Genomic DNA, 27,835 nt, shown 5'->3' on the forward strand with positions numbered 1-27,835 from the left:
GAAGTTATAAATTGGAATGTTTTTCAGAAAATTGCGCTAGGAATGGCCTGACTGAAGCCTTTTCATTATGTTCTCTCCAATTTTCTTGCAGTGCCTTTTTGATGCGTGGCTTACTGAGAAAGAGGATGCTGTGAGCAAAATTCATACAACTGGCTTTAAAGATCAAAATGAAATGCTGACCAATCTACGCAAATTAGCTGTATGTATTTTTCATTGTCCTGTTTTATGTTTAGCTTTCCCATTCATCAGTTTCAGTGTACCTGATTTTCATAGAATCATAGAATCGGTTAGGTTGGAAGGGACCTCTGGAGATCATCTAGTCCAACCTCCCCGCTCAGCAGGGTCATCTAGAGCATGTTAGACAGGGTTGCATCCAGGCGGGCCTTGAAGATATCCAGAGGAGACTCCACCACCTCTCTGGGCAACCTGGTCCAGTGCTCTGTCACTCTCACATGGAAGAAATTCCCCCTCACGCTCAGGCGGAACTTCCTGTGCTTCAATTTCTGCCCATTGCCTCTTGTCCTGTCACATGGGACAACTGAAAAGAGTTTGTCCCCGTCCCCTTGACACCCTCCCTTCAGGTACTTGTACACATTGATAAGATCCCCCCTCAGTCTTCTCTTCCCCAGGCTGAAGAGGCCCAGCTCTCGCAGCCGTTCCTCATAGGGCAGGTGCTCCTGCCCTCTGATCATCTTTGTAGCCCTACGCTGGACTCTCTCCAGTAGCTCCATGTCTCTCTTGGACTGGGGAGCCCAGAACGGGATGCAGTACTTGAGATGAGGCCTCCCCAGGGCTGAGTAGAGGGGCAGGATCACCTCCCTCGACCTGCTGGCAACACTCTTCCTAATGCACCCCAGGAGACCATAGGGTTATTTTTCCCTGGGTGCAGGACTCCGCACTTGCCCTGGTTGAACCCCATGAGGTTCCTCTCTGCCCAGCTCTCCAGGTTGTCCAGGTCTCTCTGAATGGCAGCACAGCCCTCAGGTATATCGACCGCTCCTCCCAGCTTGGTACCCACTCTCAAACAATATCGTTCAACAGAACGGCTTTTCATATTTGTAAATGGACCATTTCATCTCAAGGGCATGAAATGATTTGATCCAAGAAGAACCTTAAGAAGACCTCTTTTATTTTTAATATTTCTTTGCTGATGTTATTGATATACACATGTATGGCTGAGTCATATGTATTTATACAGGGAAATACACACAAATGAATAAGTACTAATCATACAGCAAAACTTGATAAATGTTCTTTAAACTTGAAAAAGCTAAAGACTCAAAAGTTGTGAAATACTTTAATTAATATTAGTTTACAACACTACTTCAACTGTACATACACCCTTTTCCATGTGTCACCTACTTCACTCTTTAGATTCTAAATGCTCTTCATTTTGTAACCTATAAATGGGGAATATACTTCTGAGTGATCTAGGAAGATGCCTTGCCTGTAAAGCTGGGAAATTTGGCACAGTCTAGACTTCCAGATGGTTTTATTGCTTTAGGTCCTTTAAAAAGAAAATGGAATGTTAGACTCTAGTTTTGTACATGAGAATGACTATTTATACACTTGAAGGAATGGAAACATTTATGCTAAAGTAGGTAAAGTGTCGTTATAGTAAATAGAAACTTCAATGGTAATCTGCTGTTTAAAGCATCAGGGTAGTAAAGGTTTGAAAGTGCTATGGATAAGACCAGTTTGGGTCGCTTTCAAAATTGGTTGGAAATATGACATCAAGAAGGAGATATTTTAATAGTATTTTCATAAATTTGGTTAATGGAATAAATATACATTCTTACAAAGTTAATTATAATGTCTGGTTAAACTGTTGTGTTTTACTGTAAGTAAAGTATTGCCATTCTTTCATGAAATTAAATGTTTGACCATGATAGTAAATAAAGGGATTCCTCAGTCCCCTTGAGCCTCAACAAGAATTGTCTCATCCGTGGCAGAGCAGTTGGGGTGTTTTAATAGCAACTTAATTTTCTTTTTTGCAGGTGAATAACTTCTGAGATTTTTAGAAAAAGCTGATCTATAATGTAATGGTTTAGCTATTTAAATGATGATAGTATGCTGGAAAAAATACAGCCTATATAGTGTCTATGATTTGAGGCAGAAATATATTTTCTATTGGATTCTAGACACAGTAGCAGCCTTCTCCAAATTCTAGTGAGTACGTATTTTACCTACACACAATACCAAATTTTCAGGGGTTGTAGAGGAAGATGTACCATTTTAGTCTTCTATAAGTCACAGAGAATTTGTATTACTGCATTACCCATATGCAATTTTTTGCAAGGGAACATGTTCTTCCATGGTTGAACTGGTTTTCTTTAGGAATAGGGAAAAAAGAGATCATGGTATCTGGAAACTAATACTGAAATTCAAAGCGTGTGTCTCTTGGCATGTAATGTTTTAGCCATAGAGGTGTGTTTGGATGTAGTGAAGGAGAAGCTGTCATGAAAAATCTCCTTTATAATTAGGCCAGCTTGTTTCACGATTGTAACGGCAGGTTTGTGAGGCCGTGAACAGAATTCACATTCATTCTCTTACTAATGCAAAAAAAAAAAAAAAAAAAAAAAAAAAAGAAGAAGTTTACATTGTTAACAGTATGGTAGCTTTGCTCTCTAATCATTTCCAGCAGCAAATTACAGTATTAGTTCCTCCTTTCCAAAAGGAGTTCAGTTAGAACCAAAACCTCGTATGTTATATCTTCAGAATTTCAGTTTTGGTATCACAATATGGTATGAGAGCTTCCAGCCTATTTTTCCTACCTCTCTCATATCCAACCTGGCACAAAGTCATGTACTTTAGCTAGATTTGAATCTTTTAAGACTGAAGGAAATTCTGATACTTTGTTAAACTATTTAGCATTATGACTGCTCGTTTGAAATTCAACAGTCCTCTGAAGTACTTTAAATGATCTTTTTGGTCTGTTTTGGGAGGTTTATTTTGGGTCTGTTGAGATGCTGTTCACAGTGTGAAAAAAATTATTTTTAGGTCTATTAATAAATACATAGTAACAAATACAAGGTAAAATACTGAAGAGAGAACTCATGGCAGTTTTCATGCATATTTGCAGTTCAAGATAGCTGTGAAGAAATCTGGGTTTAACTATTATTTGCTAACAGAGAAATACAGCATGTTTTCTTCTTCACAGTAATTTTTTGTCATGTTTCTCAAGTGGGAGGAAATACACTTTTAGTTAAGAAGACCTTTGAAAGTGAGGACTGTTATTCCTTGAAGTTAGATTTTTATTTACCAACACTCTCTAAATTGATATTCAATATGTATTTTCAGGTTTTAATAAAGTTTTTAGTAAGTGAAAGGAAAGGGATTGATTCTAAATCAAAATTTCTACACATGGATTCCTTTTTTTGGTAGTTTTCTGCTGGGAGATTTTTGCAGCCTAAATTCTGCTCATTTATTTAACAGCTCAAAATCTGATTATTTGACCCTCTATGAACAAGCATGTATTTCCCCAAAACTTGATTGATGCTGATGATTTGACTTCAGGCTCACCATTGCTAATAAATAATAGTTCCTTATAAGTTTTTTCTCGGATATGATTCTGCCAAACTGGGAGAAGGAGGCAAGTTAAAACTTATTTTTAATAAAAACAACTGTGTAAGTTAAAACAACTGTATAAATTGTTATTATTCAATTTGGCATCAGAATACACTAATGTATGGAGGCTGGGATACACCCTGAGTGGTGGGAGCAAGAGTTTCAGAATCCATTTAATAGAGCAGAGATTCTGGATGTCCTGAACATTATGTTGTTGTCTCTTCTCTTCCCTCACTTACATCACTCAAGTTTCATTGTTATTTTTTCCCAGCTGGAATGAATGAGTGACTGGAAATATATTGTTGGTTAATGTAGCAATTCATTCGGTTCTAACTGTACATTAAATTTGATACCAATTCAGTTGATTTCTTCCTTATTTATGTACAGTACCCACAATATCTATTTGTCACAACTTTTATTCAGATAAAACTCATTATTGCAAGAAGTTCTGCATGTTTCTGAATAATCATGAGATGCCTTCTTTCACAGGGTTTGTTCCATATTTGTATGTAAATATTTATTTCCTTCGTCATTAACTCTCTTCGGGGACCTAATTAGTCTAAAGGGCAGAACAACTGTTTAGGCATTGCTACTTTGCTTATGTATTACCAGTGACTTCTCTTTGTCTGTTTGTGGTGCAGATGGATACTTTCTCAAGTAGTAAAATATTTCCTTAAAATAACTTTTATATTGGCCCCCCCACACCATCAGCATTTGTTCACTGTCATTGTCATTATCTCTGAATTTTTATATGAGACAAAGAATGACATGAAGCATGGACTAAACTGGAGGATATAATGTACTGAGTATGTAGAGCATAAGAGGACAAAGTGAAGTGAAATTTTACTGCCATTTATGGCATGGTCTTGGTAGGTTATTTTGATGCCCTGCACCTAGATTTTCCAACCTGTAAAATGTAGGTGATGGTGTTTTTCTATTCCATAAAGCAGGCTGAGATATAACAAAAGGTATACAAGATCTAGATATTTATATTTAAAATTAATATTACATTAGTGTAGGGTTAACTTGCTTCACTTGATGCAAATTTCTTCAGTTATTAGAAGAAACAAATTAGTTTCTACATTAACACTGAGTCTTGGAATAAATCTCTCAGCAGCCAAACAATTTCTTTTATGTTTTACAGCAGATATTGCTCATAGAATATTACAATGAGCAAGGAATGAGTTTGGTGATATTTAAGAAAAAGAAAAACAATAATAATTAAAGTAAATGCCTGAAAACAAAGAAACAACTTGTGGAAGCATATTACCAACAGAGAGAGTAAATAATTAAAGAGAGTAATTAAAGAGAGTAAACCACTTTACAGTGTTCGAATATCAGAATGTTGATGCCTTACTGCATGTTGCCATTGACACACCGCACATGTATTTTGAATAAGCTTCTGAAAATATGGTTAAATGTTTTCATGTTGTGTTAAATGTTATGATTATATGTGTCTATATTACAGTTCTCCAGCCCATGCTTTGTATCTTGTGTGTAGACATTTTGCTTGCACATACTGTGAGAGTAGTAGTAGTATGGCACATTGATATCCTTTCTTTGTGAAGGTTAATTAAAATACTTGAAGATGTTCAACTAGGGAAGATCTAGCACTGTAACATAGTGAATATATGTTTATAAAAACTGAATTAAGAAAGAACTACTCTAAAAGAAGTCTTACATAAATGTATTTCATAAAAGATATGATTGAATTACAATACTGGTGATTTCCTTGCAGCCTGGTAAATCGCATATTTTGTTGTTGTTTCCCAAATATTTAGATCTGTTCTTACAAAAATAAAAATCAGAACTAGTGAACAGTATTGTCTATTGTAGCACATTGATAGGTTTTCATTAAAGAAATGTAAAAACAGAATTTCCCAGTATATTTTTTTACAGGTTAACACATGCCACCAAAAGAATATTAGGTAATACTGAGCAATAGCTTTGATGGATACAGAGTTTTAGCATCCTTCCCTTTTTGGTGGTTCATTTGCTGATACATCAGGGCCTGATGCTTAACTGATTAGTACATTGCATAGCTGTTGACAGCTGTGGAGATTGGGAATAAAATATGACTGATCAGAAAATCATGTAGGGTACCATTTAGTTCTCCCTTTTTGATGGTTTTAGTTACTGGCTTTCAAGCCAGCTTTTTCTGCCACCATGGGCCCCAGGGAGAAGTCAAATATAGTAATCCTTGAAAATTCAGGTAGTAAATTGCTTTCCACCTAGTCTGCTCTGTATGTTAGATCTGCGGCTATGTCAGATAAATATGAAGTATATGAGTTGCTGTTTGTTAGAGAGATGTCAGTTTAGACTTTGATGTTCATTATATTTATCACACTATCTATGATGTTTTGAATCATAAATGTTGGAAATAGTGGGAAGAATATGGTTTACAAAGGCACTAATTTTTCCTTTTTCCTAAACTGTATTTTAGATCACAGTTCCGATGTTAAGGCTGCGGGAAAATATATGTAGACTAAATTCTGTTATCTGTAGTTGATGCATAACAACAATTGAAAGCTATGGAGAATGCTATGGGGATTAGATTACCATCCCCCGCTGCATAAAGATTTCAAAATTTGGCCTTGGTTAGTACAGATAAGTGTATGGAGAATGAATGCTTAAGGGGCAAAAGTCAGTGAGGTAGAACTAGGAGCAGTAGTAAGAAAAAATTTCCCGGTGGCAGCTGGAGCTGTGGATGACTCTTGAATCTGTGAACTGCCTACTTCACAGAGCGCTTTGTCAAGATTTCGAGATCTCTCGGCAGTTTACTTCAGCAGGGTCCGGACGACTGAGGATTTCTCATTTTCCATGGGCGGCCCTGCCTTCTAGCGGCCTGATGGCTCTCGGGGAGGGTGCAGCAGTTGCAAAGGGGAATTTCCAGGCCCCCAGCTGCACGGCAGCTTTCTTTGCACACTCAGGGGAGCTCCCAAGGCTCCCGGATTGCTCGGCAGCCTACTGCCGTGTAAGTAGGGCCTGCAGAAATCCCAGAAAGGTGAGGAATATACAGTTCTTTATCATTTCCAGAACTAAACACCTTATTTTCAAGAGCTGTGGGGTTTTTATCCTGCTTTGGGGTAAAATACTGTTTTTCTAGAAACCTTTACTTTTTTCCCCCCAATCAGTCTTAATGTTTCATCTCTGGGCACAGTGCAGCAAAACTTTAAAGTAACATTGTTTGAAACGTTGATACAGTTGTTAACATTAATGCAGTTTTAAGGTTGCTAAAGTCACACAGCCTTTTTTTTTGATTTATATTCCAACCGGAGGCGTACTGTGATGTCTGGAATTGCTCCACCTGTCATGTTTTATTGCCTTGTGAAGTCTAATGTGTCCATTCCAGTATGTCAGCTTCCCCAGCAGTTTTTTACAACAACAGCAGTGCACAAGTATAGGAGTTTGTGTGAAATATCCTTACTCATTTTCACATTTCTTTATGGTGCTTTCTTTGGGGTCTTTCTTCTAGGCTTTTCTGTATGAGTTACCATTCTTCTTACTGTTACTTTGTTTAACAGATCCTGAAAGGAGATCTGGAAATGAAAAGACAAATGATGGGTAAGCTGAGTTCACTCAGCCAAGACCTCCTTGTAGCTGTGAAAAATAAAGCTGTGGCTCAAAAGCTGGAAAGTCGTCTTGAAAATTTTGCTCAGCGCTGGGATAGCCTTGTGCAGAAGTTGGAGAGAAATTCTAAGCAGGTTTGTCAAAAACATCATTTTGTCAGCTGCTGACAGTTAAATCCTTTGCCAGTCAAATGCCTGAAGTAGTTTTGGTGCTGTTTGTCATGTTGCTTTAAATCTTTTCCCTGCATGATTGCTTCAGACACAGTTTATTTTTAGGACAGCAGAATACAACTGTTATATAACTCTCCAGAGTATAACTTATCTCTTTATTTTTGATCCCTCTTCTTTATGGTGTTGATAACTTTATAGGGTCCTTATCTGTGTTTATACAACCCATAATGAAAATACTTCCAGTTAATTTATTTTTAACCTAGAATAGTTGATCACTTCGTATATACTGTTTTTATGCCTGTCTCTGTGGAGTAGCACTTAGTCTGAAATTGCTATTAGAACCATTTAGTAGTTAAACCAAAATTATTTTTATTTCTCTTCAACAGTGAAAGTTTATGTAATTACTGTTTCACTTCTGCTGACTAAGAGATTAAAAATGAGCCTATAAAAAGAGAAGCTTCTCAGAAAAATAAAGGAACCCATACCTGTGGGGTATAGTAAATATCAAAATATTTATATATTTTTTATTTTATTTTATTTTATTTATGAAAAAAGAAAATCATCCACTCTCATTCTGTCTTTCTTCTTTTTGTTACCTATAATATATTTAAAAAAATAAATTGAAGTGCTAATGTTTCACATTTGTTAAACCAGATCAATGCTATGGTGTAGTATTCCAAAACGTATCCACTTATTTTTTCCTTACCATCTGTCAACATCTCTTTCTTGATGGAATTAAACCAAAATCTGCTCGCTTTTTCCATTCCCTTAGCTCATCAATGTTCATTCAGCTTCATACTGATGTAATTTGACTATTGAAATGGAGGAGGACATTAAAACTTTCTAATAGTAACACAGAGCAGAATGTTATTGCATGCCCCTCTGTAACTCTCCTAGAGCACTGGCCACATGCTGGTCAGTCTGATTCAGTTCCCTTTACTGTGCTGCAAGTTTCTGTCACTATATGCTAATGCTTCTGCCACCTTATGCTAGACACATATAGGGAAAGATAATTAAATGAAAGCTGCTATGTTTCTTTTGCTTTGGCCATTGCCGTTTAGCTGAAGTTGGAAAAATTAATTTGGGAGAGCAGAAGAGAGAGAAACACAATGGCGAAAGGGACCAATTCCACTTAGTAACATAAGTCGAAAAGATTTTATACTATAAAGCATTTGCAGTGATAGCAATTGAAGATTTGATTTATCTCTTGCATTTTTGCAGTAGGAATCTTATTCCTTCTATGCAGAGAAAAGTCCAGAGATGCATTTTGAATTCGGGATAGCTAAGGTCTCGTGATTTCAAGAACTCTGTGTCAGATCACAGGCTCATGGGTTTTGGAAACTTCTCTAAAGAGTGCATTCTTCAGATCTTCTGCAGGGCAGTGCTGCCCTCCAGCTTGGATTGTTTTGCAGACAATACACAGACGAGATGTATTTTTCCTTGTGTGGTTCCAGTTCCCAGCAGTACCTCGTGCACAGTCTGTACAGTCAGAGCATCTCAAAGCCTTTGGCTGCCCAGCTGTGCACAGGATTCAATGCCCCATCAGGGGCAGGGGAGAAACTATCTGTGTAAACTTTAATGGCTGAGCATGGTCTCAAGCCTGCCTCTGTACATTTGTTTCTCACAGTTAACTACAGAGCAGGGCTTTCTATGAATACTTTAAAAGACGGTATCTTACAAGTTGCTCCATTGTGATGTCCTACTTATAAAGCAAATGTTGTAGACCAAAGTCCATTTATTTTGATCAGCTTATGCAGTATGTACACTGTGTGAGAACAAAAATGTAGTAGTTCAGTAGCTCCATTTCCAAAATAAATCTATTCAAGATTCCTAACATTATTCTTCTTAACATTCTAATTCTAAATACTAGTAATAATTGACATCTTAACCTCTCTGATCTTAATAAACACATAGTCATAACTTTCTTCATTTATTTCATAAAAGCTCTATAAATTTTACGGGAATTATAGCAAAAAATATATATAGTATAGATATTTTTGAGAAATTTATAGGAAAACAATAGAAATGTTAAATCCTAGTTACATAAATTGAGAGAGAAATGTCTTCATGTTAAAACATAAGAAATCACCTACTAAACTGGGGAAACTAGGTGCTACCTATTATGTATGTCATCTATATAGAAAAAATAGAACCATAAGAGGCTGCCCAATATCTTATAAACTGTTTATGCCCTATAAACTGCTCAGTGAAAATCATTGCTCTGGATATTCAATTAAAAGCTGCATTTATATACTGTAATAAATAATATTTCCATTAATATTTTACTACTTGATTTCTTCTTCCAAACTGTGCTCATACCAAAAATGTCCTAACATACTTGTAACTTTTTATGTATAAGACTAGTTTTTCAAACCTGTATTCATAATATCATGTGTAGAGTCCCCTTAGTTGTGGTGACAACATTTCTGAAGTCACTTCGAAATGTTATTTCAGAAGATGGTGCTGTTTCTTTTTTCCTGTCCTTGTCTTCACTCCATGGCACATACACACCTTCATTTACTGTGTTATATTCATGTTCGTAAGTATAAAAAACTGTTTCATTTAATGTTCTAGATGCTGCTGAATGACTAGTGGGGCTCAGTGCTAGAGCCTGCTGATGTTTCATATCAGTAAAATTTCTGAAACCTGTGATCATGAAGGACTGAGAAAAAAATAAACTTATCTTTCTTGGAACCAGCCCAAAGTAGTCAGAAGTAATTAAGACTGTTGATGTTTCCTAAAAACAGATACTACTTTTGAAAATAGAATTCAGACCATGGACAAGATAGATCCTCATTGCAAAGTGACAGCTGTACATCCATACACCAGAGTGCAGCAGGGGTTTGGGGTTTCCAGAGGAGTGTAACTATGTTGTCATAGGACCACGCTTCAGTTGATAAGCTCTTCCTCCGAGGAAAAGCAACTTTGCTTGGCACAAAGTCAGTATGCTGATGTGGCCTTATTGCTTCAAATTCTGGAGCCATTGCATACTCATTGCTCACCTAAGGATGTCGTCTTAATGTGCTGTTACACAGTGTAGATATGTTCCCATGTTTACCCAAGCATTATGAAATACTGACGGTGTACTTATTGTCACATGTATCTACCTAAGCAGGGCAGAAAAAGTTAGCGGTGTTTATTACAGAGCTCATTACAGAGCTACGTATTTAGTCTACAAGAAGAAAAATGCCTCTGAAAAAAGTTCATCAACTAAAAGTTTTTATTCTGTCTGATCATGAACTAGGGTAGAGGGGAGTTTGAAGAGGGTGACAATATAACCTTTTTCACTAAAACTTACCAGAAGATGCATGTATTGTTCTTCAAACCTAGATATTGACTTCAAAATGAACTTTATTCCTTTCATTAATAATTTATTCTCATAGCGCTTTCATAATAATGTTGTTTGTCTTTAGTTATTTCCCTTACCTCACTTACTATGATGTCACTAAGTGATTAATAATTTAATAAAATAAGAAATTACATGGAACAGACAGCCTTAGCCTTAATTCAAAGCTGATTTTCCAATTAGACAATGGACACAGTTATGTAACCCAAAGGAAATGTGTTGAAAGTGGAATGTAAGTGCTCCACATTTAGCTAAATTTCTTGCTGCTAAATTTAAGCATCTAATCTGAACTCATGGCTGAAACTCCTGCTATAATGAATGGATGACAATAATGAGAGAGAAGCACATCTGAAAAGCTGTTTATCTTCATCATGAAATAGTATCTGCTTTTCTTCATTGACCGCACAATGGAAACAAGAATAAGGACAATTTGCTTCAACTAGATGCATAACTTGTAGACATCTAAATCCCACCTTCAGTGAGTGCGTTATGCTTCACTAAACTGTAGTGAAAACCTTCCCAAACTAAAGAAAACACCATTCCTCATCTGAACTTCCCAACTCACATACACACATTTTATCGAAGAAGAGATGACAGCTCCAAAAGTGAGTGTTAAGGAAAATTATGAGTATATCAGGACTGAGGGCATTTCCAAAGGCAGTAATAAATGATGGCATTAAAGGTAGGCTGCAGTATAAAAGAGAAATAAAATGGCATAAAATTGCTGAAGTGTTATACATACATATACATTGTGCATACCTTTATCTGTAAAGGATGATAAGGAAGTTGAAATTTGTCTACTCTGAAAAGAGGCGAGTTTTTACACATATCTAAAACATGTTCACTGATGTGAAGCTGCATGCAAGCGTTGTATTTTGAAAGCCTTTCAATGTGCAGCCTCATGGGTCACCTTAGCACTTTCCATATGATTTTCCAGTGCGTTGAAGGCCAAGTCTGAAACTCCCCTTCTCAGACTCACATCTGCTTGTCAGGAACTCAGAAAAAGGAACTATACTGTCATGATTTGGACCATCCTTGAATGAACAACCATGAAACCAGAATCCCACTTCTGTGGGAAGATTGCGGGTTTTTCTTTTGTTTTGGTTTGTTTGTTTTTTGCCAAGGAAACAAGTAAACCTCTTTTGTAAGTTTATAACTTTAAGGATTTTCCTTTACCTGCTAAGGAGTAGTGCTCTAAATATGTACCAACTTCCTAAACTTCATCACATACAGTTACATTGCAGCGTGATTTTCAGCACCTTTTAGTCTTCCCTAATCTCTGTGATTAGAATGATTATGAACTTCAAATTTGTATCTCCATTTTCTTTCTGAAGTATATTGTATTTAACCTCTACTCTTATTGATTAATCATGTAAAATACTTCTTTACTGCTTTGACATGTAAATCATTACACCCCACAGCATCGTGACTTGAGTGCTCTAAGCATATGGTAATTGCACTGCCTGCTTCATTTGAAGCATAGCTCCCAACCAGCAGCTGAAGCTGCTGCTGCTGAGTAATTGGGTGTAGGCTGCAGATGATGCCTGCAATGCTCTGGCCACGGTTTGTTCCTTGCTTTGCACCTTCTGCACATAAGCTCTACCCCGATACTGATCGGCAAATGGAAACATGACAGGATGTGGCCTCAGGTGTCAGACACATATTGTGCCATTGATTTTTAGGTAAAACTTTCACTGAGTACTGTAAGAATTTTGTGAGAAGGGGAAAGAGAGACCATGGCCAAAAAGCCGCATATGGAGTCAGCAGTGATTTGAAGTGTTTGTAGCTGCAGAGGCAACCTGGTGACAGATGACCTCAGGTGTTCGTAGAGCCCTAGACCTTAGAAACTTTAATTTACTCTTCTCTTTCCTCTCGGAAATAAAAGTTAATTAAAAATAAAATTGAAAAGAATACTGCATAAAATGTTAATAAATCTGTATGGAAATGTTTCCTTATTATATTCATGATGTAGCTGAGGGAGCCAAAGCAAAGGTGTATATATATATATATATATATATACACATACATATATATATATATAATATATGTAGAAGTGATTAAAAAGTAAACAGCGTATTTCTCTCTGCCAAAGAATTGATGTAATTCATACATTTCCAAAGTCCCCACAGTTCACAAGGAGCTTACTCTAATTAACATTCTTAATCCAGAAATAAAAGTTCTGCTTTCAATCTTCACTTTGTAGTCTTCTAAGTAATCCAGATTCTCCTCTAAAACCTAGACAGCTGGTCATTTCTAGAAGGGGAAACGAAGCACTGAATTGACTCCTTTAAGTAAGATTGTCGAAATTACAGTGGGAATGGACTGCTCTGCTCATCGTTTCCATTGGCAGACTGGACAAAAACAGCAAGACTGTTTTATTTAGCAGACCACATGAAAGATTAGGCAATGTTGTCAGGAAGTCAGGACATTTCAGGTGTTTGTTTGCTTTACTGGTATTGCCTGCTGACAAGAGGCTGGTTGCTAACAGTATGCTCTTTCCATGTCATTCTGTTTTTCCACAGAAGAAAGTGCTGTGGGAAAGGAATTATTGTTAATTACTTGATACGCCTCTTCTCCACTGCTCACAGAAATGCTAATATCTCAGTAATGAAGAGAACTCCTTACAGAGTTTCTGTGCAAGACCTAATATATTATTTATGTGCATGTACATAGCTTTCACTGAATCTTAAATCCTAGCATTGCTGTCTCTAAATTGTGAAAACATTCTAATTTTTGCACATTGACAATAAGCAAAGAAGCAGAACTCTTCTGGCACACAGCTTTTCCCGGTCATCACGTAACTTCTTTCTTTTATTTTCCATTTCACTAGCCTAAACTAGAAGGCGGTCATTGGAGCTGTAACCAGAGCATCTTGACAAATGAGCCAGCATCTGACAGAGCAAAAAGAATTATTGAAGTATTAAGGCACTTAGAGAATAGTTTCCCTTGTTTACGTGGGAATTTCGTAGTTTGATATTGCATGGAAGCAAGTAGTGTTTACAGTGTTACATATACATAAGTATCAGTATCCTTTATGAACCCCTTTAATATTTTTAATTATGAAATAATATTGAGGTATATTTGCTTGTCTTCTAATGCATGTTTTCTTCTTTAAGATTTCCTGACAGAAAACCAACCGCTCTTTTTTGCAAATGGGTTGTGATGAATTATATCCTGGTTTGAAAATTAGTATAAGCAGTAAAAATAACAATTGATAATTTAGTGCCACAGGTTTTCTTTATCTCTCCTCGAGGAATAGATATTTTAGAATGGTGGCAGAGTGACATACAGGAATAGTAACATTTTATATATTTTCAATCATTCAGTTCCCTCATGAATTTGACCTTTTCTTTACCCTTTCCTTCTTTTCTTCATTCAGCATGACTTAGAGGGAGCCATAAATACCTTCTGTTTAGGATTCTTTCTGATTTTTATATTGAATTCTACAGATGTTTTATTCACATAGCATGAGTCAGATAAAACAATTTGGTTTGAGTTCAACGTAGCGTTATTTTTTTTTCTGAAGGTCAGCCTATGATCAGACAGGAGCAGTTTCTCATTATTTTCTCTTGCCACTCCAAACAGTCTTTACTAAAGTCTTTCAAGTAATATGTGACCCCTGTTTTAATACTTCTCACAGATTTCACAGGCTGTCACTACCGCTCAGACATCACTAACACAGACAACTGTAATGGAAACTGTAACTATGGTGACCACAAGAGAGCAAATCCTGGTTAAGCATGCTAAAGAGGAACTCCCACCACCTCCACCCCACAAAAAGCGGCAGCTCCTCGTGGACTCAGAAACTAGGAAGAGGTGAGAATCATTACGGGATGGAGAAAGAATAACGATAGCGCTTGGACAGGAATGCGAAAATAGCCACTTGACTGCAATAGTTTGCTGTGTACTTTTTTGAGATTAGAATTATAGTTATGTCCTCTGTTAAGATACTGATTGATTATTACTTTTCTTTTCTCAGGGTGAATTAAGGAGTTTTTTTGTGCTTCTAGCCTAGCAAATAACTAGTTTGTATTACAGAACGTCAAGCATTACGCCAGCAACACTATGCTCCTGTTTTATTCAGTCAAAAATCCTTGGGTATGGTAGTGTGGGGTCTCACTTGACTGTAGTCTTGAAACTTGAAGGACAACAAGTTTTCATCAGTTCTCAGCTTGAAAAAGAATTTTATAATAGCAAGAATGCTAGTGGTGCAGATATTCCCTGTTTTTTAAAACTGAAGTTGTATTCTTTCCGGCTTATGGGTCAGCAGTAAGAATAACAGTTCTGAAGAGACAGAGTTACTAGTGGGTCGAACATGTGGTAACGTTATTTTCAGAGATTTTCTGTGTGTAAATCAAGTACAAGATAAAATGTATTGTAAACCAAGAATGAGCACTCATTAGAGTCGGAAGAAAGATTGCTGAGCGTTTTAGGTACAACTGGCTAAAGAGCTGAATTAATTTTTTGAATATGGTGCTAAGAAATTAGATTTAAAACACTCATTGTAACGTTCATTTTAGAAATGACTTTTGATTCTCAGATAAACGTACAAAATTCTGAGCTCCAAGGCAGCAGATTCAAGGACTGAGAGGAAAAAGAAACTGCATTCAGTGTCTCATTTGCATCTGCAGAAAATGTCTTTGCTTAGTTCAGTGTGTTTTCAATGATAACTGTAAGTTATTCTCTTGTAAAATAACTTTTTTTTCTTTAACTACATTACAATATGCAACCAGGTATATTATTAAGAGGAATGAGATTTACCAAGAGCGGGAGAAATCTAGGGGTTGGTTTAATTGAAGTAGGTATGTCGCTGAAGAACCAGCCACTTAGAGGCAGTTTTCTTTATGCATAGGCATCCAAAATAGATTCATATTACACAGCTTCGACCATTCTAAATCTTAGGTTTCTAGTTCAGTCTCATTACTTGGGAATGTTGTATACATGATATGAAAAGAATGATTCATTCCCTGTCGTATTAGATTGGGTGTCTGCCCTTTTTATGAGACTTCTATGTCTTCGTTGCCTACAGAATGTGCCTAGACTAAATAGCTGACTTTTAGATGGCTGAATTTGAATGAATTGAAGCTAACCTTCAAAGTCCTGATTTGAAAATATTTGGAATCTGATTGCTTTTCATCTAAATGTTTTCAAAGATAACGTAGGACACACATCCTAAGTTATCATTAAATAATATAATGAGAAGTATGTTTTGCTAATATATTCCCAAGTGCTCAAGAATAATGCACAGTGATGAAAAACACTGATCTTAGACTCTTGAATCTGTTAAATGAATTGTTAGAAACATTATTTTTGTGTAATAGGCATTACTGCTTTTGTTAATGTTTTGGTAAAGACCTTAAATAGGATCAAGATGCTGTAAAACCTATATGAAGACATGACCCTGCCCTGAAAATATTGGCATTCTTAATTTTGAAACTTAAAAATTAAGACTGAAATTTTCCCTGAAATTTTAAAGTTTTTTTAAAAGTTTTCAGTTCAATTTTGAAATTGAATATTTTAGAAATTGTCTTATTTGACGTTGAAATTTAAGAGATGAAATACAGAAATCTATTGTTCTAAAGAAAAGAATAATCTTAATCAAAACTGAATGAAGTAAGATGGTTTTCTAATTCTCCACTTTGTGGTTCTTCAAGAAAGCTGTTGCTATAGAGCTATGCATTATAGCAAATATGGGGACCAAACTTCTGAAGTTATTTCCTTAAATGTACTGAATATTTAGTATTAGTCTGTATTCTCCTTCTTGTTTGTATTCTTTTTGTTTTCCTTAGTATTAAAAATTAAACTGGCAGAGGACAGATGAATACATACATACTCCTAAAATATTGTTTAGCGAAACTACCTGAGGGCAGGAATTGACAGGATCATAGCAGTTGTTTTATTCAGAAATACCACATATTATACAAACTATGAGTTACCAATTCTTTCAGTTATTGTCTGTCTAAAGCATTGAAACTAACAAAAATATATGTTAAGTTGACAAAACCTTCTACAGAAAGTAGAATATATTATTAAGTTGCAGACTGTGACACCTTACAGCTGTATTGCCAGTTCTACTACCAAATGTATAGAGTGTTAGTGGTTTTGGACACTGCATAATAGGTTTTGAGATTTTCTATTTTGAAATATATTTTCTACTATCTAAAATGTATTCTTCTACCACATAAGACCTTAGCTTTTGGATAATAGTCAAAATATGAAGCTTAAAGCAATCTTTACTTCTCAGTCCTGCTTTGTCTAGAACTTCAGATAATGGAATAAACTGTGGTTTCTCATACATACTTTAAATAAGAATCCTTTTCATTGCCGCACAGCTTATGTTTTTGCTTTGATCTGGTAAGACAGGAAGCTGAATTCTGGCACAGAGAAAAGAGTTAATTATTTAACATCCTTTAATATACTCTACCTAGTTGGAATATTGTTCCTGGTGCTAGAGTTATTAGGTTTGCTTTATCAATGCAATCTCTGTGTAATACAAAGAAAGATGCCATCATATGAGCATTCGTTCAGTATGGCTGTTCACTGAATACCTGCAAGTGGACCCACCGTATGGTAAGGATCTGTTGCAAAGCAAATGCTGTTAGAAGTATCCACAGCTGTGCATCAAGGTGAATGATGGTTGTATTGTCAACAAGGCATCTCCATTTAGATATATATTTTTGGCATTTCTAGATGAACAGCCAGAAAGAAGCTTTATTTCCTTCCTCTCTATAAAATCCCAGAGGGTGTTCTGGATTTGGAGGACCAAGGAATAAATAGCTTCAGATAAACAGCTGGTGAAGGAACTTCAGGGAATGAATTTCAACTTACAGTAATAATAATTATTGTGCCTAGTTTTAATAAATAAAAAAAATACAGTCTTACAAACTAATTTGTTTGACATTATGCTGTTGTCTTCCTCTAGCATAAAGGTTTTAAACGGAACATAAACACAATGATGGGAGAAGAAAACTTCAGAAATCTTAAAGTTTGAATGCCTAGCTAAAATATCTGCATGCATAGGTGACTAGACACCTTTTTCATCTATGACTTTTTGTGGGAAGAACGTTGTGGCTATTTTCCCACGCAGTCCATCAGTTATTTTCTGAGTCTGTTGTTGGCTGAAAGATCTTCCCTTTTTTTGTGTGTATATTTACTTGGTCCGAGACCCAAGGGAGATGCAAAACCACAGTATTTAGTTTTCAAACTGGAGAATGGATATTTCCAACCTACCTCTTCCTGTATTGTTCCTTGTTGTATGTGTGTTTATGTTCAAAATCTTCCCTGAGTACTAGTAGGCTAGGAATTGATCATTCTACAACTCTTAGTTTCTGTTTGACTCAAGAAAGCACCAGGCATCAAATGCTTGCCTGAAGTTTCTGAAGATGCACAACCATGTTGTGTTGGCCACTTCCTGCAGTTGCAGTACAACACACTGCTTGTGTGGAGGTTCTTTTTTTTGGGGGGGGGGGGGGGGGGGGGAGGTGGCTTAGGGCTTGAGTAGGGAGGAGGATAATGCTTCCAAGTTTTCTTAGTTTTTTTATCTGTTCTTCTCAGGTTTTGGTTAGCATTGTTACTGTAAAAGAGCATGGCTAAAATAAATGCTTCATCCTCAACTGCCACGTGTTTGGAAAGTTTTATGCTCCAGATTTGCTTTCCTGTGTTCTGAATGTTTAAGGAAGAGCAGAGGATGCATTAAAAATGGACTGCAGCTGCAGTGTCAGTTGCTGGGTCCCCAGTCTCAAGGAGGGAGAAAGAGCAGTTTGACTCCTCTGTGAATGCTGCGTTAGTGGACTGTTTAACACTGTGTTCTCCTGCTGCTCAGCTGAGGAGAGACGGTGGATGCCTAGGTTAGACACACAGAGCAAGCCTTCTGTGAGGCTTTCTATTTTTACATTTTCAAGTGTTTTGGAAGGATTAGAACTGTATGAATCTCATTTGTACTGATGAAATTGAGGAGAAGCAATTTGACCCAGCAGACCAGTTGGCAGAGGAGCTGAATTCACTTCTCCATTGTTCCAATTCCCAACCTTCTGCACTATGGCATAAGTGCATGGGCAGCAAGCTGTTTGTTTTTCTCACTTCCTAAAACTGTTTGCTACCATAAAGGGTGGATAGCAGATATAAGAAGCAGATGACTTTATCCCCCCCCCCCCATCCACAGAATGATTCAGAGATGTGTTACTGATCATAGGAAGGTAAGCACATTTGTCCAAAGAAATTCATAGTCATAGAAGTATATATTAGACATTATGAGTTGATATAACCTAAGAGAAGTTTTAGAAGAAAAATAATGTAAATGGGAGAATGGGTTGCAAGGTGTCATTATCATTTCGGTGCCATTTACATATTCTAGAAAAAAACACACAGGTCAGGTGTATAGCATAGGAAAATCTGAAATTTATTCTGTTCCTGGAAGGTTTTAAAATAGCAAACATGTTGGAGCTGTTTAACATCTAATTTATGTGCATTTGTATTATGAATATTCTTGAATAATGTACAAGATAGTTTTCTTCACCAATTAGTAAATAACTTTGTACACAATTCCTAATGTTTCCAAGAAAAGATTTTTTTGTCATAACATTGTTATAATGTTAAACTTCAGATCTGAAATAGATCTTTTTACCCTTTGAAGGGAAAGGCATATTAAAACAGGATAGTTGCTCCATCTAGTGTTTTGCATTTAGTAAGTGCTAACATATCTGCAGAGTTTTTAAAAATAAAGTAGCTTTCATTTTATTGCAAATTATTGTATTTGGGACACTGATGCTTCATTACTTAGAAAAGTTTGGAATGTTTTTGTTTAGGAAAATATATTAAAGGAAAAATTATAAAGTTTTTTTAATAGCTGTTGTTTAAAGTAGACCCTTGCTGTACAATGAATTATGCTAGTCAGAACTAAATGCTGATTGTTAAGCACTTTAACAGTTTGTTTCACCCTTATGTGCATGTGGAAATGTAGCTTTTGCTCTTCTCTGGTTAGGTAACAGTACTTAGCAAATCTAAAATGAGTGTCATGTCACTGTAATTTTCCTGGTAGTCATCGGTTCCAGTGTTGTTTCTGTGTATCTAGCACTAGAGAAAAGGAAAATGACTGAGCACATAATAAGATACTTTTATGTTATTTACAGGAGAAATAATTTATAAATATTTTCATCTACAGTGTAAGAGTAGGTACAGATATAATATCAAGTTCCATAAACCTAGTGCTTCATAACTTTTTTGTGCCTATTGTCTTTAACCCTTTATTCTGTTTGTGAGACAGGAAATACCATACTGACAAATACACTGAGAATGTGTGTTTTTCATCCCATTGGGTTTTTGAAGTTATCTACTATATTACAGCGACAATACCAGTTGGCACTCACTGGGAGGCAAGATGGCTGTAATTAAACTGCTTTGCATCTCTAGCCACTGGATGTTAGCTGAAGGAAAATGATGTTAATAAGTTTACTCTGCCACAGCCTTCAGATTTTCGTTTGCCATAAGTGATTTTCTTAGGCATGAGAAAGGCAGTGAGTCTAAACTATGTGAATATCTGCAAAGCAATCTGTGTTTCTGTCAAGGAACTATTAAGCTGTGGAAGGTATGGCTTATTGCAAGAATGGCAAGATGGATAATTGGTTAAAGAAGGCAATAGGTTGTACCAAAGGAAAAACTATGAGCCCAGAAAGATAATTCTCAGGGAGATTTACTCTTGGGTCTGGTCTAATATTTTCTGTAATGCCTTAGTATATGTTACAGAAATATGCTAATAATGTTGTTGAGTAGGCTAAACTGAATTGTGTCATGAGTCTATAGATGGTCCAGGCTATCATTCAGTAGGAACTAGGAAGAGAAAAATGCTATTAGGACAAATAAGCTATTACCTTAGGAGAGAAGAACAAGAGTATTTATCAGCTAAGACTGATCAGCTGCAAGTACAGTGGAGGAAGAGAAACATTAATCCATCACAGAATAGTTCTGCCAATGGGTATATTGTAAAGTTGTTCTTAGGCATGTTTCTAGTCAACCTAAAGCTAGGAGCTAAAGGGCACTGCTGATCAACTGGGTGTTTCAGTCCAGCCATGGGGATGCAGGAATTCATTCAGTAATGTCATGCTTGGATCAGAGTTCCCTCACTCCTTGCCAGCTCAGTACATAGGCAAATGATCTTCTGTCTGCCCGAGGTACAAAGTATTGGCATATCCATTGTGATTTTGTTCCAGAGGAAAGAGAGAAAAAAAATGTAAAGGAAATTGATAGGCAGGTTCTGTCTATTGAAAGAATGTCGCTGAGAAACCACTTTCTCATAGGAGTAACATAGTAGCAATTTTAAGATGAAGTTATATCAATGTAGAGGAAAGATAAGCCTTGATGGTTACATGACAGCAGGGTAAATTTAGACCCATAAGTCTAAATTTATCATTGTCCTCTACTAGATGATGCTGGCTGTAAGAACCACCATAACCCTTTATAAAAGATATTGCACGGATGGAAGGTTTGGAGTCAGTCTTTTTATTACATGCATACATATACATACATATATATATATATATATAGGAATATAAATAAACTAATTGTTGCTGTTATTTAGTAGTTTCCAAAAGGCATTGGATTAGACAGGAACTTGTAGTAAGACTTGAATATCAGATATTTGGGGCAGAATTCCGTGCATAGAAACAGAAAAATGAAATATAATGTAGATATGAAATGCCTCAAAGATGAGGTTTATCCTGTGTTTAATTCAAAAGAAGAAGGGAAAGCAAGAACAAGGAGACATTTTTAAACAAGTCTACTGTACATTTGATGATCTTGGCAAGAGAATTTTGAATGGGTCTATAGTTGGTCTGTGGCTTGGTATGATAAAGAAGACAAGTTGCAGCAATCAACTTGTGGGGTTGTGAAGGTCTACATGCAATCTTCAGTGGTGTGGATTAAAAATATGGAGGTGTTTTTTCAAATGTTCTGTGGACTAAAAAGAGACCTTATTTGAATTCAGCTGAAATGTGTTGACCTGTACAGAGAGGGCAGTGAGAGCAGTAAAAGATAGTATTTCTATTGTAGGAGAATAGCCAAAAGAAAGGCTAATTTGAAAACTAAACCATGCGTGCTATATAAAGAATTTTAGAGGCAGTAAATTCTCTGCTGCAGATTGAATTTTTAGGTAGACAGCAACCTAACGTGCATTTTAAAGTGAAGTGATTATTTAGAGAGATTGCTTCAAGTGATTTGGTTTTAGTGTCTTCCATAGATTTATTTTAACAAATTTTACACGCACTCAACTTTATTGGGCCAGGAAGGTAATATTTCATTACTGTTTTGTGTCAAAAGTATTGTACTTACAAGATTTAAAGACTGTATTGATCCTTTGCTATCAATTTAGAGTTAACATAGTTTGTAACTGAAATTGTGCTCAGAAGTCAAATGTCTAATCATCAGAACATAACAATTAAATGCAGTGTTCTACCTGCATTTCCTATTTTTATACAAGCTAAATTTAAGAGATATAAATCATTTTTTTCCAAAGTAGTAGAAAAATGCTCTATGTCTTTAATCCATGTTAAGGGTATTTATGCGCTGCAAAAAGCTGCCCTGAATTAATACTCAACTCTCTTAGCTCTTTTTTGTCCCATCTTTATAACCCTTTTCGGGGACAGGAGACTTTGTTTGTGGGGGTAGGTTTATCTCCAGAAGAAATTGCAACTGACAGAGCAATCTGTTACATGTGACCAGCTCTGTCAAGACCCTGTCTGCAGGGGCTAACACTTACCACCATCTAATAAATCTCTGGGCTGTGTGATGTGTTACTGATCGTTTTGTGCACTATCAAAACTCTCCCGAATTCCCCCATTCCTCTTCCAGATAACACTTGCAGGGGTGGATGAGGCGGAAATGAGTGGCTTTGAATAGAGGCAGAAGCTAAGTCTTTTTGCTTAAGAAGGAATCACTGGTAAATAGTTTGCTCTACCATTTTCCATGCTATAGCCAGCTAATCAAAGACTGTTTTTTAGCAAGCTTGTCTTACTGGCCCTACTTAACTGCAACCACAGAATGGGACAAGCAACAGAAGTAGTAAAATTTTACTTGCTGTCAAGAGAATTTAGTACTGAGGACCTGGTAGACTTGTCTTCCTTTTTACTGTATATCTGCTGTTCTGTGTTCTCCAGTTCACAGCTGCTTCATACCAGCAGTATAAAGCAGCTGTTTTGCCACAGTAGCTGGCAGTGGGCTGTAGAGCCAGCTTTAACTATAGATTTAAGTGAGGTGAAAGAAGTGACCGCTGCTTTGTATTTTACTTGCATACTTTGCCTATCCATAGCACGTTTGAGAAAGCACCTTCATGTTTTTAATGAACACCACTGAAAGTTGCATGTAGGCCCTGCAGCTGTGACCGTGGGGAGAGCAAGGAATGGAGAACATGTTGGCAATAGGGAGTGACAACCCTTTCCCTCATCTGGGCTGCTAATCTGGGGGCACTGGTTTATACATTGCTGACTGAGCTTGAAAAAGTCAAGGATGATAGGGTGGCAGTCCTGTCTAGTTGAATGCCTGGAGACTCCTGACTAAACTCTATCTTGACCCTTAAAACAGATTTTACTGCTGCACATTTTGTTAACAAGCCTTGAACTAGATACTTGAGCGAAAAAGAAGGCAGTTCAGCACTACTACTGTTTTTTTGCAAAACTTGTACACCGGATGCTTGAGGCTTCTTTGTATCTCAGCAGTCCTCAAGTGTCATGACAGCCTTTAGGTAGTTGCTCTACCTACCTAAAAATTAGGTCGGTTGATCTAATATATTCCTAACTCTGGAATTCAGGAACTCTGCTCTGTCTTACAGGCTACTTCTGTAAAACTGCACGTCACTGATCTTTCATACATTGGGCAGAGATATTGGCCTGCTGTAGATACTGAACATACATAGAGAATTTATATACAGATACATGTTAGGAAGAACTGTGAAATTATTAGCTCTTGTGAAGTAAACCAGTCCATTAGTTTGAAAATTGAGTGTTTCCCATTTTAGGCTATGTTGAACAGTCCTGAGTCATAGTTGCAATAACAAGCTTTCATTATTTCCCTTTCTGAAATTGGTAGGAGTGTTTGCCAATTTGTTGAATAAAGAGCATTCCAGTTTTCTGTGGGAATACTGGCTCTCATAGTTTTGCAATCTCCTAGTCTTAAAATTTCATGAAAGCATTTATTAAATATACAGCTATTATAAGCTGAACAAATGATAAGATTCTATTTCAAGAATAACAGTTGATGGAATATCATGTAGGCTAAAAAGTAATGCTCAAGCAGGGAACTCTTGACTGGCAGTGCAGTTGAATTTGCTGGGTTAGAATCTGATACCAGGACAGAGATTCTCTGAACAGCCTGAAAATTTTCTTTTTGTCTTGTTTTCTGCCTCTGAATTCGTGGTTCTTTATAAAATTAAGCTTTCTGCACCTTCCATTCCTTCTTAATCATATATTTTTCCTCGTCTAATAAATGTGCGTATTATTAGGATTGTTTTTATTCACATTGCTCCCAAGAGCTTATGATTTAAATATAGGCTATTGGGCTGAAATTAAGGAAGTATGTGATTATTCTTTCTTCTGCTTTCATTATTTACTACTTAGACTTTCACACCTTATTGTTAAATGGAGTCACAAATTGAGATCAATTTTAAGGGAGCTGATGAAAAAATCCAGGCTTTATTAAAAATTAATGTACATTAAAAACTGGTTAAAAATACGTATGCACAGAATTTAAGATCTTAATTTGCAATTTCTAAACTTTTAGCTGTAAGACAATTATAATCTACTGTTCATTATTAATTAATTACAGCAAATTTGAGTCAATTGGAAAAGACTATTCTTTCATGGGCAAATTGCCTGTATGAATATCCTACTAGAGGCTAGCACAGAAAGCTTACAGGTGTGAAGGCTGTATTTAGGGAACTGCATAATGAGGCCTAATATCCTCAGCTGAGCCGAAGGGACTTATGTTACAATTTTGTTAGCAGTTAGAGCCACTTCTGTATCTTGCAAAAGTATCAACTTATAAAAATACAATCCTGATTGTGAAAATCATTGTATCTGTCCAGCTGTCAGTCAGTGTCTTAAAAATGAAAAAAATTTATAGGTTCTCAAATTTCACAGTGAATAGTTTCGTGTGGTATCTCATGAAACATGGGGCATTTAAAACTTTTTTTTTGAGAGAGAGAAATTGCTGCTTATGCACTTGTTTAAACAACTGGTTCAACATTTTTATTTTCAATGTTACTTTCAGAAATACTTTATGGAAATGAAATACCTTATTGCACTTCTCTATATCTTAGGTTTGACTCGGATACGACAGAGCTCCATAGCTGGATGACCCGCTCAGAAGCTGTACTTCAGAGTCCTGAGTTTGCAATATATCGAAAAGAAGGAAATCTCTCAGATCTCAAAGAAAGAGTCAATGTAGGAAAAAGTATTCATATATATGTTTGTCAGTTTGTATTAGCTTGTCAAAGTGCTTTCAAAGTCCAAGTTTAAAAGGGTTCAAATGTAGACTGACAAGCATTGATTGACCGTATACAAGAGAAATTTAGAAATGTTTACTATTTTTGTAAATTACAGATTTTAACACCACAATTGCTTCACACTGTGTCTGAATATAGAGATCATATTTATTCATACGTACATTTAATTAAGATATTCTAGATTCATGAAAATCTTTGGTAAAGCTGAATCAAATTCTATAAATTCCTTCTCATATATGCACCACAATTCTATCCTAATAATGCCTTAATTTGACATTATATTTGCATGAATTGAAACATATGAAAAGTGTCATGCTTTAGCATTAAAGAAAATCTGTGTAAATTCTTTTTACAGTGCTGTAAAACATATCTGAAAATCATCAGTCTACACATCGTATTTTTTAAAACCTCCTGTTTTACAATGCCAAAAATGATTCTTTCTATGTTTTGCAAAATGAGTGATTCTGCACTGTATAAGAAGTAGCTCAGTGTTTGTATATATGTTTCATAGACTCTCAATTTAGACTTTAAAACTAGACTGTTACAAATTTTATTCTACATTTAGTTTTTGTAAATAGTTGCAAAATACTTGCCTTTTCTGTATAAGAGAAGAGGGAGTTCTTTATATAGTTCACTATTATACTTATAGTATAATATAGTATATATACGTATAGTACGTCATGGGACTTGAGGATGTTTCATTAAAAAATAAGGTGTAATTTATTCCTAGAATACAAACGGATGAAACAAAATTTCTGTAGTGAAGTTAGTTTTGCTGCTGTTTCTTCACACTGTCTCCTTGTCCACCACAATCGGCTCTAATAAGGCTGAGGAACACTGAGTTTCATTACTGTAAATATATGTTTTAAAATTTCTTGTTAAATCATAGTTTTCTTGCAATAATTTTAACTTAATTGTTAATGTTGTCATAACATTACTGCCAGTATCTATCTATTAGAGTGTAATATACTGAATTTAGCTCATGGCGTTTCATGTTCTGTGAAAAATATATATGTGTGTGTGTGTGTGTGTGTGTAAGCAAGACTGATCAAAGGATTCAGGAGCCATAGTTCACTGCCCTCCTCCTTTCCTTTCTTTGCTCCCAAGTAGGTGGTGATCTGTGTCCTGCAAGTGAGGGATGGAAGTAGATGAACTACAGAGCTCTTCTGGTCCCAGTTTTCTTGGATAACAGTTGCTTCCATATGATGTAATGGAATTTTATCTGTTACATGATGGGAGGAATGAGATTTCAGAAAGAACAGCCACAAGGAAAGCTCTTTTACCATCACTGATGATTCAAAAGTTCAAAAGCTTGCTCCCATCCCAGCTCAGAGGAGGCCTGGGGGAGACAGAGCCAAGAGCAGGCTGTATGAAATGCACTGACTGTGTTTGCTAAACCAGCTGCTCTTCACATATTGGCAGAAAATTAGCTTTTGGCAGATGCACTGTACAGATTGAATATACTAGATATGCACAGAAAATCTGTTCCTATGTCTGAGGAGAGGCAACAATATTTAATATCCCTCCCCAGCCACAAGAGGAAGACCTTGCCTGGCCAGAGGGGCTGGACACCATAGGTGTAGAAGTTACATTGTAGGAGAACCATATTACTCCTAAATAATGAAGGCATCTAAACAATAGTGCCATAAATATCTTAACACTTCATCACACTGTTAACATTTTTCACTTAGTACACATTTTTTACTTAAAACAGGCCCACCAATGACTTGGGCTGTTTTTGTTTCCTTTAAGCCGTAATGTCAGGGGCCTTCATTATTGCATGTCCAAATATATGAGGGCTCAGGTGGAGAAAATTAAAACTTAGTAGGCAGAAAACCCTGTTTAATAGGAAGTCAGACTTGAGACTGCACATCAGTTAGCTCAAAAACATCTTAAAAGGAGTTATGGGTAGCCAAGCATCTGGAAATTCAAAATCAAGGGGAAACATGTATGAACCTGATGTTAGGAAAAATGTTAAATATCCTAGACATTTAAATGTGCTGTCTTGGCATTCTCAAATGCCCAGTTCTCATTTTCTTTTAGTGACCTTTTCCGGACATGTTTTGTTGGGCCAGGATATTTGAAAGCTAAATCACTGTTAGAGCCAGTCATAATAATGTTGCCATCTCCTGCCCACAAGGGTAATTGATCAGACTTGCAGGAGGTTAGGGATTACTCCTACTCTACATCCTTCCACAGAGCTCACAGAAAAGGATTTTGGTTTAGTATGAATAGCATCCGAATGCCTTGGAACATCAGTGTATCTAGGTTATTAAGTCATTTAATGCCAAATAAAATCTTAGAGTCGTATAAAACTCTCAGAATGTTATGAAATTAGCCCATTATCGTCCCACTGGCATTTAGCAAAAGAAGAATTTTTAGTATCATTGAATCAAATACAATAATGTACAGTTAAAACTAGGTCGTTACATATTTTTATTGCCAGTTACAAAATAGTCCTGAAAGAGAATTAATCCCCAATTGAAAGAAACTCTGTAAATGTAACCTTTTTCTCATTTTGCTGTATTTTTTCTTTAAAAATCTTTTACAAAAGAAAGCATAAAAAAAGGAAAATTAGGTTTTTGGAAATATTTTTAAGTTTTGTAATTTCAACAACTTTTTCATCATAGAAAGTGTTGCGTTTACAGAGTACATCATCTTAAAGTTTCCAGATGTCACAGACCCTCAGAGACC

General features: G+C 36.2%; 1 protein-coding gene across 10 annotated transcripts in view; it reads left to right on the plus strand.

Annotated features, from left to right (window-relative positions):
• The window catches only part of DMD (dystrophin), a 1,316,389-nt gene that overhangs the window by 509,439 nt on the left and 779,115 nt on the right, over window positions 1-27,835 (plus strand). For all 10 annotated transcript variants that reach the window (XM_062600033.1, XM_062599961.1, XM_062599984.1 and 7 more), the window contains 4 exons: window positions 92-199; window positions 7,092-7,271; window positions 14,294-14,469; window positions 24,956-25,079. In XM_062600033.1, coding sequence (XP_062456017.1) covers window positions 92-199; window positions 7,092-7,271; window positions 14,294-14,469; window positions 24,956-25,079 — 588 coding nt within the window. The remainder of the gene's footprint in view (window positions 1-91; window positions 200-7,091; window positions 7,272-14,293; window positions 14,470-24,955; window positions 25,080-27,835) is intronic.

The sequence above is a fragment of the Rhea pennata genome, chromosome 1, assembly GCF_028389875.1.
Source record: "Rhea pennata isolate bPtePen1 chromosome 1, bPtePen1.pri, whole genome shotgun sequence".
Taxonomy (NCBI): domain Eukaryota; kingdom Metazoa; phylum Chordata; class Aves; order Rheiformes; family Rheidae; genus Rhea; species Rhea pennata.